This window comes from Emydura macquarii, unplaced genomic scaffold (assembly GCF_026122565.2).
Source record: "Emydura macquarii macquarii isolate MOO-44397 ecotype Brisbane River unplaced genomic scaffold, CSIRO-AGI_Emac_v2 contig_2676, whole genome shotgun sequence".
Classification (NCBI taxonomy): Eukaryota; Metazoa; Chordata; order Testudines; family Chelidae; genus Emydura; species Emydura macquarii.
In genome coordinates, this window is record NW_027132813.1 from 6,319,402 (window position 1) to 6,330,583 (window position 11,182).

At 41.7% G+C, this 11,182-nt stretch overlaps 1 protein-coding gene across 1 annotated transcript in view; it reads left to right on the plus strand.

Moving 5' to 3' along the window:
• The window catches only part of BABAM2 (BRISC and BRCA1 A complex member 2), a 309,803-nt gene extending 298,887 nt beyond the window's left edge, over positions 1-10,916 (plus strand). The window contains exon 12 of the mRNA XM_067564795.1: positions 10,359-10,916. Coding sequence (XP_067420896.1) covers positions 10,359-10,422 — 64 coding nt within the window. The 3' untranslated portion in view covers positions 10,423-10,916. The remainder of the gene's footprint in view (positions 1-10,358) is intronic.
• Positions 10,917-11,182: the final 266 nt, after the last annotated feature.

The following is an 11,182-nucleotide window of genomic DNA, read 5'->3' on the forward strand; positions in this document are numbered from 1 at the left end:
TCTGGGAGGAATAGCTAAAATACACTAGTAAACCTCAGGGCTCTATTCTGTCCTGATCTATGCCCTGCTTAGATCTTGCTTTCACTAATTTACTTGGAAGAGGATGGAGTGGTGCTTTCCCAGCTAATTTATGAAAGAATCTTCTCTGACTTGGATTATTTCCACTCCCACCAGTAACTGGGATATTTTGTTAAGGATCAGAAAAAAAGGAGAACTTCTGACCTGAGTGCCTATTACCAAGAATGGATACATATACCGAGGTTCTTAGATACCATGGGGATGGGGTGTTATAATAACCTATATAGGAGAGAGTGAAGGAATTACACTAATTCTGTGTGTTCAAGTTAAATTTGCTGGAGTGTAGTTTACACTTCCCCACTGCTTTGAGAGCACATAACTCAAGGTCTTTGGTACTGTTAGTATAAGCTTTGTGTAAAATTAAACTTTGCCTGAATAATTTCTTAAATGCATTAAGTTCTGCTTTGGGAATGCTCATCCTATCTGATGCTGTGAACAATGTATTCAGGAAAGGAGAGAACTCAGTCTGTTTTTACATGTCTTGCACATTACATAAAGGGACTGAGAATAAAGTCCCTAGTGTATATCCTGTAGAACTTCCTTTACAGCTTCCATGGAGCTGGAGGAACTTGTGGATCTTTTGCAACAGCAGTTCATTTGGGATGGTGAGGTGCAAATTGATTTTCATCATTTGGCACATGAACATTTCAGATAGAATGAAGTTATTTATAAGCAAATGGAGTTCTGTAAAGGTATCAGAGGAAATTTGGAGGTACTGTCTAGGAAAATGTAATTTAATCTCTGTGGCTTTGCTTCTCAGCTGCATCCAATAATCACTGGGTGCAGCTTGGAGTCTGGGGGAGTGTACAGTCCTGGGCCAGGTTTTCAGCATAATTTGCAGTAGCCTGAGTGCTGCTTTATAGGACCTTACCTGGTAACCCAAGGGGCTGTTCAGGACGTTGGGGGTTGCCAGAGCCCAAGGTGCCACTCTTCTTTAACATGAGCCATGAGAAGTTAGCATCGAGCTCCCTGACTTTCTGGGGATCCCCACTGGAGGGGAGTACTCCCTCCAGCCAGATACAGTAAGTTTAAATAGGCTTTGCAACAGGGAATCCTCAGTTACTGGCAATAACCCACCTTTCTCCTTTAAACACCACTGAACACCTGTAAACAGGATTGAACTCTTTTTAAAATGTCATGATCAATCCTTGGGGTAATATGTTTTTAAAGGTGTTAAATCCTTTCACACTAGATGCTAACACATTTTTAAATAGCACTTAATTGAAATGCTTAAATGACTAGTATGTAAAAGATCAAGTTTGCCCTCAAAACTAGGCACCAGGAAGGAATCCAAGTGGGATTAGCTCCAAGTAAGAAGGGACATAAATCCAGACATTTGGTGACCTAGGAGAAGGTGGTGACAACATATATATCTTTAGAGGAGGGATCCAGATGTTTACTAGAGGGCTTTCACTTGCCATTGAAAAACAGTGCCAAAACAGACTATATCATATCCATGATGATATGATTCTGCTCTGAGTGCTGAGTTTACACTGGGTATTGAAGAGCCCTTCCAACCATGCTCTGACCATCAAAAATTATTTCTTTTTCTTCCTGAAATCTCTTGACATGTAAGGCACTGGGACAACTGTAGCCTGAGTTTTTGACACAGATGAAGGATGTCAGTGCAAATAGATGGCTTTGAGGTGGTCAGTGTCAGAAAACTTGGCACCAAAACACTTCTGCACAAGAGAAGTTTGAAGTGCCTGTCTTTCTCCAACTTGGCTTTTTGAGTGAGTTGGGGAGATGATTGACAGCCATCATGGTCCTGTCCCAGACATAGGAAGCATAATAGATGCTGGTTGTAAGGCATTTTATGTGGCTTTTTCCTCTGAGTTTGAATTCTGATTTTTCTGGGGTCAGGATATGACATTTTGGGAACATCAAGCTGGTCAAGAGAAACAGAAACCCTTTTGCATGTCTCAACACTCTTACTGAACAACCAGTAACAAGAAAACTATTAAACAATTAGCTATAACATCAAAAGGAACAAAGAAAAGAAAGAGGGAAAAATAGGCAGTACATCACAATTGCAGGACTCTTTCAACATAAGTGCATGGGGAGCCTTGTGCAATGGGAAATTACTACAGCTATAAACAATTTCAAATCTAGTCTGTGGAGAGGATTTTCATTGTTGGCATCTAAAGGTCAAACAATGGCATTGCAAGTCAGTAGAAATCACCTCATGATGGCAAAGTAAAATGTCAGTGCAGATTTGCTACCATTTAAACAATAAAATCCAACATTGACTTGCATTAAAATAACATTAATCTTAGGGTGAAATCTCACAAAAGCAAGTGAATTGTGAGTCAGGTATGTTTTCAGCACCTTGCTTCCAAGTCCTTTGGATTTAGACATATATTAGTAGATATAGCCTTCTTGAGACCTTGTACCACTGTCAGGGTTTTAAATCACTGGGAGAACAGGTAAACACTGAGTAGTCTGATTCTTCCTTCTTCAGATATTTACTATTTGCAATAGCAAGACTTTTTTTTTGTGGAAAGATAAGTGCTTTACTCTCAGCTGTGTCCTTGAGTTTAGCACTTGCAATTCAGTGTACCCTATTATCTATACATATTGGTTAAATATAGAGAATGTGTGTTGTTTTCTGAAGTGCTAAAGAAAAATTGCCATAGAAACCCAATGACACACCTTGAACTTGGAAAATGACCATTTGAAGAAACAAAAACAAAACATTCTTACAGGAAGATGCTTATCAAAGAGCTAGACATCTGCCTGTGTGATGATACGCACCCATGCAGAGCAGAGAAGATAGCAAACCCAGTGTAGACTAAGACTTAAACAGTTTTGAGGGGGTTGCAAAGGCATTGTGCTCAGCACCTGGGTGAGAGTTTTTTGCACAAAGCAGTTTTGCTGCACTCTGGGGAATGTTGCAGCCAGTCCTCCTTACCTTGCTGTGATAGAGGGTCATTGAGGGGGAGGAAGTAAAGCAGAGAAAAAAAAATCAACCAAAAATTGAAGAAAAAAAAAATCCCTCTTGTCCTGAGGTGGTATAGGGTGTAGAAGCCAGCATCAGATCAGACTTCCCCCCTTCTCAATGTGACTCAGCAGTTGAGTGCATTATTTTTAACACCTTCTTGTCTGGAATCAAAAGACATGCATGGTGGGAGAAGGCATTTCAAAACACTTTTGAGACTTTTAATAGTATCAGATGGTAAAGTATTATAAAAACAAAAAAAGGGGTTTCTAATTGCTAAGAAATATTTTGCCCAATAGTCTGTGGTATAGCCAATATTCTAACTCTAAATTGCTGAGAACACTAAGTCATTCAGTAGGAATGAGTTTAAATGAATGGGTATTGTGAGAAATTAATCATTGTTTGCAGTTTTTGGTCCCATTCGGGGGTGTGTGTGTGTGTGTGTGTGTGTGTGTGTGTGTGTGTGTGTGTGTGTGTGTGTGTGTGTGTGTGTGTGTGTGTGTGTGTGTGTGAGATTGTTAAACTCAGATCTAAATAAGAAAAATTTTATTCAGTATGATGAAAGTCATTTTCCATATCTTCTGTTGAAGAATTTAGATTAGCACAGCCTCTTTGTTTCTCTTTAGAATTACTTGGCTTTGTTTCTGTTGGAATTATTCTTTGCCTATAATGACTATGGGACTGTCATCTTCAGCTCTAGTCTTTTTCTGTTGTCACAAAAGGCTTGTGGAACCTCACCACACTTCACCAGTGCCAGTTGATAAATTCATGAAACTTCCTTGTCTTCTTAGCCAGTAACAACTTCCACAATTCTGATTCCTCAAATTAATAATCTCCAGAGATGAGCAAAAATCAAACTTTCCATCTGACAGCAAATTTTAATATTTTGAAATTTGTTTTGTCCAAATTGGGATGAAAACTTGATATATTGGAACTGTTCATGGGGGAAAAAAACTTCTGAAAATGTTTTGTTTTGAGCCGGTTCAACATTAAACTGCATCTGACTGTGGTGCTGTGGTGCCTCATGGAATTGTAGTTTGGGCGCCACATGCAGTCATTCTTTCCTAAGGGCAAGGCCCCCTGGCCGGATTACATCTCCCATAGTGCACCACAGACGTGACTCCCATAACACACTATACAGTGCATCATGGGAGATGTCATGGGAGTCTGATCAAGGACACTGGCCCGTAAGAGAGAATGGGGGCCTAAAACACCCAGATTACAACTCCCATGACGCACTATGGCACTTCAGACAGACAGAGTTTACTGTCAAACTGATTTGAAACAAAATGCTTTTTAGTGCAGCAAACCAGAATGTTTCAGTAATGAATCTAATTGACCTGAAAGACAATATTTCATTTTTCATGTACTTCCTCATGTCGATTCCATCCTAGGTGTGTGTGCGCCTCTGTGCACGGTTACCGGAATTTTTTTCCCTTCAGCAGTACCTGTAGGGCCAGCTCCGGTGCCCCCTTGAATCCTGCGCACATGCCCTGGTATATGAGGTGCCCCCGGCCCTATGCCCCCTCAGTTCCTTCTTTCCGTCTGTGACGGTTGCTGGAACTGTTCTGCTTGCTTCACAAGTGCTCTGTATCTTCAGTAGTTATGACAGTTGTTGTTACTCATTCTCTGTTAGTTAAGTAGTTGTTAATAGTTCAATAGTAGGTTAGGAATAGTCCCTGCTGGGACCTTTGCCTGGGAGCGAGCCATGCCCCAGTCTCCAAGTTTCAGGCCCTGCGACTCCTGCAGCAAGCCCTTCCCTCTTAGTGACCCCAATGACAGTTGCCTGAAGTGCCTGGGGGAAGGTCACAGGAAGGAGAAGTGTGAGATCTGTAGGGCTTTCATGCCGCGGACCCAGAAGGAGAGGGTAATCCGCCTAAAGGCCTTACTGATGGAGGCAGCACTAAGACCAGCCTTCAAACCAGCATGATCCATCTTGGTGCTGAGTATGCCGTCGGGACAAAGCTCCCAATCAGCACCAGCCCTGACTCAGCACCAGACCTCTTCCTCTTCCCCACCAAGGAAGAAACAGAAGAAGCAATGTGCAGAGAGAGGCCGTTCCCTCTGCACCGAAAAAGCCCAGGGAAGTGGGGTTGAGCGCAGGACCAGTTGGCTGAGGGTCAGCAGGAAGGGGGGATTGACACCCAGGAGTGCGACCCCGATGAGAGAGCCACCCTCGACTGCTGGGAGCAGAAGGGGGCCTCTTCAGCTTACAGTGCCATCGACACCGACACCTGAGGCATTCCGGGCGGTGAGGAACTTGATGGGCCTGCCAATACCACCTTCTCCTGAGCTCCCAGTGCCATCGAAGGAAAAGGGTCCAGTTTCCAGTGGCTGCACTGCTCCCCCGAACAGAAGCGCCCATCCCCGAGGGCCAGGTCACCGCACAGGGAATCAACGTCATGGCACCAGTCCCCAAGAGGGTGCACCCAATCCCCATCTCCTGGGTGCTCCTCGGTGGAACATCAGAGGCGGTCGCTGGCTGCCTCGCAGCACCGATCGTGATCTCTTGCACTGAGGGCCTCACACTCGGAAGGACGGCATTGTTCCCACTCAACTTCCTGCAGGCATTCTTCAGAAGGGAGTTGACACCATTCCCACTCCCCGGCACCGAAGAGTTTGCCCGTACAGGCACAGCACAGAACCCAGTCACCAGAGAGGGAGTCATTGCCTAAAGGGGGCAAACGACGCCACAAGTCTTCAGTCTCGAGGCGCCGATCTTCGATGCACCACCGGTTCCACTCATCCTTGGGCCATGGATCCTTGGCAACCCAGTGTCAGTCAGGCGAGTGGCACCACCGGTCATCCTCTTCGTGCTCCCCAACTCCAAGGCAGCAGTCATCTGAGCTCCACCTCCATCCCGTGGCACCACACTGCAAAGGAGCCAGCTGCTGCCCCCCCATGGTCATTCAGCAGCGAGTCCATTTCCTCAAGGGAGGACAGGGAGCCTACTGCCCGATCGGGGCTTTGCCACCCCACAGGGACTCAGGAGCAAGTCCCCTGCTCTGCAGCTCCTGGTTGGCTGGTGTAGTTTGAGTCACCTAGAATGGAATTAACATGAGCAAGCACTCGAAGAAGAAAAGATAGTTACTTACCTTGTAAATGTTGTTCTTCGAGATGTGTTGCTCATGTCCATTCCATGGCCTGTCCCTCGTCCCCGCTGTCGGAGCTGACAGCAAGAAGGACCGGAGAGAGCGTATGGCTGGCAGCACCTCATATACCACTGCATGTGCATGGGACTTCAGGGGCGCCAAAGCCGGCCCTACAGGTACTGCTGAAGGGAAGAAAATTCCGGTAACCGTGCACAGAGGCGCACGCACACCTAGCATTGGAATGGACATGGGCAACACATCTCGAAGAACAACAGCTACAAGGTGAGTAACTGTCTTTTTTGACTTTCCATTGGGAAAATCAAAACAGTTCAGCAAAATAAAAAATTTCAACGTTGAAGAAATTGAAAAAAATTATTTTGACAGAAAATTCCCAACCATCTCTAATAAACTCAGTCATTTGACTCCTTTCTATCATTCTTTCCCCATATGGAGTCTCTAAACAATTCCTGTCACTTCTTGAACATTTCTACAGTTTGGCGTTTCCTCTCTGTCCCCACCACTAAAACATTGATTTACATCATGACACTCTCTTACCTGCATTGCCCCTTTTTCATCTCCCTGACTCTCCTCCCCAGTCTAACAGGCTGCAGGTAAAATAGTTGTCTGAGTATGTCAGATGGCTGAAGTTCTTTGCAGGTCCCCTGTTTCTTTCTGCAGAAACCAGTAAGTGTGTTGAATAATCATTAACTTAAATCTTCCATAATTTCTTGCACCTCAGGTATCAAAATGGTAAAACACATCTTTGATATTACCTGTATCACATTCTGGGCAAGGCAACAAATGACAAAGTAGAAACCTAAACATATGATTTAAGAGTTGGGAAGGAAGAATAGACATTTAATTTTGCTAAATATGAAACTCATTTTTGGGTACCTGGAACCCCTAGAAAAGTAATAAATTTAATCTGAACTAACAATGGAGTAAAGTTCTTGCTGAAATAGCACTGTAGAATCAGACTATAAGAAAGAGTTTAAATTAGCATTGCAGCGACGCAGACAATATCACAGAAGAGGAAACAGTGTAAAGAAAGGATGTTGTAGATGTGGATAAAGATAGCATGGAAGTGTGCACTTAGTGTCAGTAAGATTTAATTTGGAAATCATGCCACAGCAAAAAGCTGACTGAAAAGTAATACAGTATTTGTAGTGTTAATACAAAAGGGAAGAGAAATATAGAAGGGATGTTTCAGAAATGGATCTAAATATAGAAAAACTGTCTCACCCATCCAACTTATTTTTTATATTTTTTTGGGAGACTGTTGAAACTAGAAGTCAAGCAGAAAGGAGCAGACATAAGAAGAGAAACTACAGAGAAGCCTTCAAAGGAGAAGAAAGAAAGCAATTTAAAATAAGCATGTAGAGGAAATATTAAACATTAAGACAAATAATTCAAGGTGAAATGCTAGGAAGATGACAGAGATACTATGATTGACAAAATATAAGGGAAATTCCCATATCTGGCAGGATGTTGCAGAGCATATCATGATATATTACTGTAGGCCACATTTTCAAATGCTGACTAAAAAAATGCAAGTCCCAAACCACATATTTGCTTGTACAAATTAGATGATGAACACACATCTGAGTGTGAACACACACTTAGCTGATATAGCCATACTTATGTGTGTTTTTCCTGTGCCAACTGATGTGCAGTCACTTTTGTGAGCACAGTTCAGAGTCTGCCTTTCCAAAAGTTGGTCCACTAAATAAAGAGCTTTTGTGTATTCAGTAAAGGATACATACTGGTTTACACTCCCTCTCTCTCTCTCTCTCTCTCTCTCTCTCCCTCTCTCTCTTTTTCCATTATCATTCTCAGTCTCAAGGTGTGACCTCAGATTCCCCAAGGCATCCTGTAATATTCTTATTTTGCACTACTCATCTGGCCTTTGACCACTATCTCATATGGCCTTACACATTTTATGCAAGTTGATTGTCACTGTCTTCTAATGAGCTAAGCAGACACATTGTCACAAAGAGGAGAGAAGCTTTCCCTTTTCTGACCTTACAGTATTTTCAGTCTCAGTCATGATTAGGAATAATTGTTGTTCAGTGGCAGCTAGAACTTCTACCCAGTTTATGAAATTAGATACCTCACTTGATTGATTGTGAAGATTCAACATATCCACTAGTCTGATGAGATATCTGGAATTCTTGGCATGTACTATTATCATAGCAGTAGACATAAGTAATACGGTGAATATAATTTACAGGTATCCTCATTTCAGAAATTACAGAGAAATTACAATGAGAAAAACAAACAAAATATAGAAAAATGAAGAATGCAGGATACAGAGAGTAGACGACGAATATCACAAGTGACAGAATTAAGGTTTAATTGCTTTAAATTTAACTTGCAAATATAGGATCTTGAGGGCCCTATCAGTTAAGAAGTGGACACTTTTACTATTGGTACAAAGTTGTGGGGAGAAGCACAATAAGCCCAAAAGTACTGTATAAACCAATTTGCAATGGTCAGGATGGACTTATTCTATGGGTTGATAAAGTGACACACTACGTTCATCATAGAGAATACAGTGATACTAAGATCCAAAATATATAAAGTACACAGAAAAAGTTTCTTTTTAGCAAGCAAAGAATTACAGCTCATCATTTCATTTATTCGCCACTGATGCTTTTATAAACTGCCCTAGTACTGTCAACACTGACCCTGTATTTCATAAAAATTCCTGGAAAAAGGCAGATCAAGAGTTTATCCATTGCCAGTATTCTCACTTTCCCAGGTGATTGTGCAATTCCACTGAGTGCCTGTGGTACTATATTTTAAGCTTTTTCGAAAGCTGAATACATACAGTGATCCCAGAAGTATGGTGAGAATCAAGTATATCAGAGACACACACATATATAATGCTGCAGCAAATGCTTTAACCTTTCCTTTCACTGTTTCTCACTCTAGAGTGTTAGAGAGTCCCATTTTCCAGGACACACCACTGTTAATCTCTGTACCTGAAATACTGTTGTACCTAGACTAAAGAAATAAGAATACAAATCAAGGGAAGAAAAGAGAGCAATTGCAGATGATTCACTAAAGCTATCTACAAAATATTTTTTCTAAAAAAAATATTTGGAATGTATAAAAATATTGAATATGAATCAGACAAAGTTATGCTGACACTACAAGAGGACATTGGGTAGGAAAAGGAAACAAAGTGACCTAAACAAATTGAAGGATTGGGCCAAAATAAATCTGATGAGGTTCAACAAGGACAATGCAGAATCCTGCATTTAGGATGGAAGAATCCCATGCACTACTACAGACTGGGGACCGACTGGCTAGGCAGCAGTTCTACAGAAAAGGACATGGGGGTTACAGTGGACAAGAAGCTAGGTATGAATCAACAGTGTCCCATTATTGCCAAGAAGGCTAACAGCATATTGCACTGCATTAGTAGGAGCATTGCCAGCAGATCGAGGGAAGTGATTATTTCCCTCTATTCAGCATTGGTGAGACCACATTTGGAGTACTTGTCCAGTTTTGAGCCCTCCACTACAGGAAGGATGTGGACAAATTGGAGAGAGTCCAGCAAAGGGTAACGAAAATGATTAGGGGGTTAGAGCACATGACTTATGAGGAGCGGTTGAGGTAACTAGGCTTGTTTAGTCTGCAGAAGAGAAGAGTGAAGGGGATTTGATAGCACCTTCAATTACCTGAAGGGGGGTTCCAGGGAGGATGGAGCTAAGCTGTTCTCAGTGGTGGCAGATGACAGAACTAGGAGCAGTGGTCTCAAGTTGCAGTGGGAAAGGTCTAGGTTGGACATTAGGAAAACCTTTTTCACTACGAGGGTGGTGAAGCACTGGAAAGGGTTACCTAGGGAGATGATGGAATCACCATCCTTAGAGGTCTTTAAGGCCTGGCTTGATAAAACCTTAGCTGGGATGATTTAGCAGGTGTATGGGCTAGATGACCTCCTGAGACCCCTTAAGCTCTAAGATTCTCCAATTGGTACTGATCACATTATCAATGCTGCATATGATTGTGGTCAGTTCATCAAAGGAAGTAACACTACTGAAATTAAAAAGATCCTTGAAGATCCTTGAAGCACAATGATTACCATACATACACTATAGACTTTGGAAAATCAGGTTGCTTATTTATGTCTACATATGGATATAGGCTCCCATTTTAAAAAATCTTGACTGTACATACCACGCGCACATGATTGTTCTGAATTTTTTGTTTTACTAATGACAAATTTTCTTTTTCCCCAATAGGGCTTATTTCAAAACGTTTGTCCCTCAGTTCCAGGAGGCAGCTTTTGCCAATGGAAAGCTGTAACGAACACCAGGTCTGGAGAAGATGCCAGACAGATTCTTACATCCACATGAATGGCAGCCCCAAGAGGACTTCCGGGACGTGGGTTGGAATGTCTTTTTTTTTCTTTTCTTTTTTTTTTTAATATATACTTTTTGCCTCTGGAATAGCTTTGATCACCATGGACTTTGTTAGCTCTATAAAACAAGGACCTCAGCCCACTAATTCTACACTGAATATTTGAAGCTCCTTCTCCAACCCTTTTCTACCACCACCATTTCTTTATATAGCTACTGGATTAAATTAAAACCTTGGTGTTTAGATGTGATAACATTAGATGTGATAACATTTCCCTGCAACAACAGTGTCACAAGTGATGCCTTGTTTAAGAAATGCTTCTCTTTCAGGTGTTGTTAAGAAGTGATTGTTTTCATACCAGTGTTCTGTCTGTTTTGAACCTTTGTACATTTAACTAATTTTCAGTATATCCCAAAAATATATAAAGCTGCCATACTTACCAGAAATGCTTAGTGGACTATATAATGCCATATTTTGCCCCCGACATTTGCCTATATTTATAGTTCTTATCCACACATTTATGAGTGTGAGTCACAATATTTAACTACTCAGTGCCTTTCAGATGGATCTGATGTTGACATGGAAATATTTTTTAATATCTCAGTGGAAAATTCGTGTTGAATTCAGGGTTTCTATATTCTAATTTATTTCAAGTAATACAACTTAAGATGACTTTCTAATTGACATCTAACTGACATCAGAAATC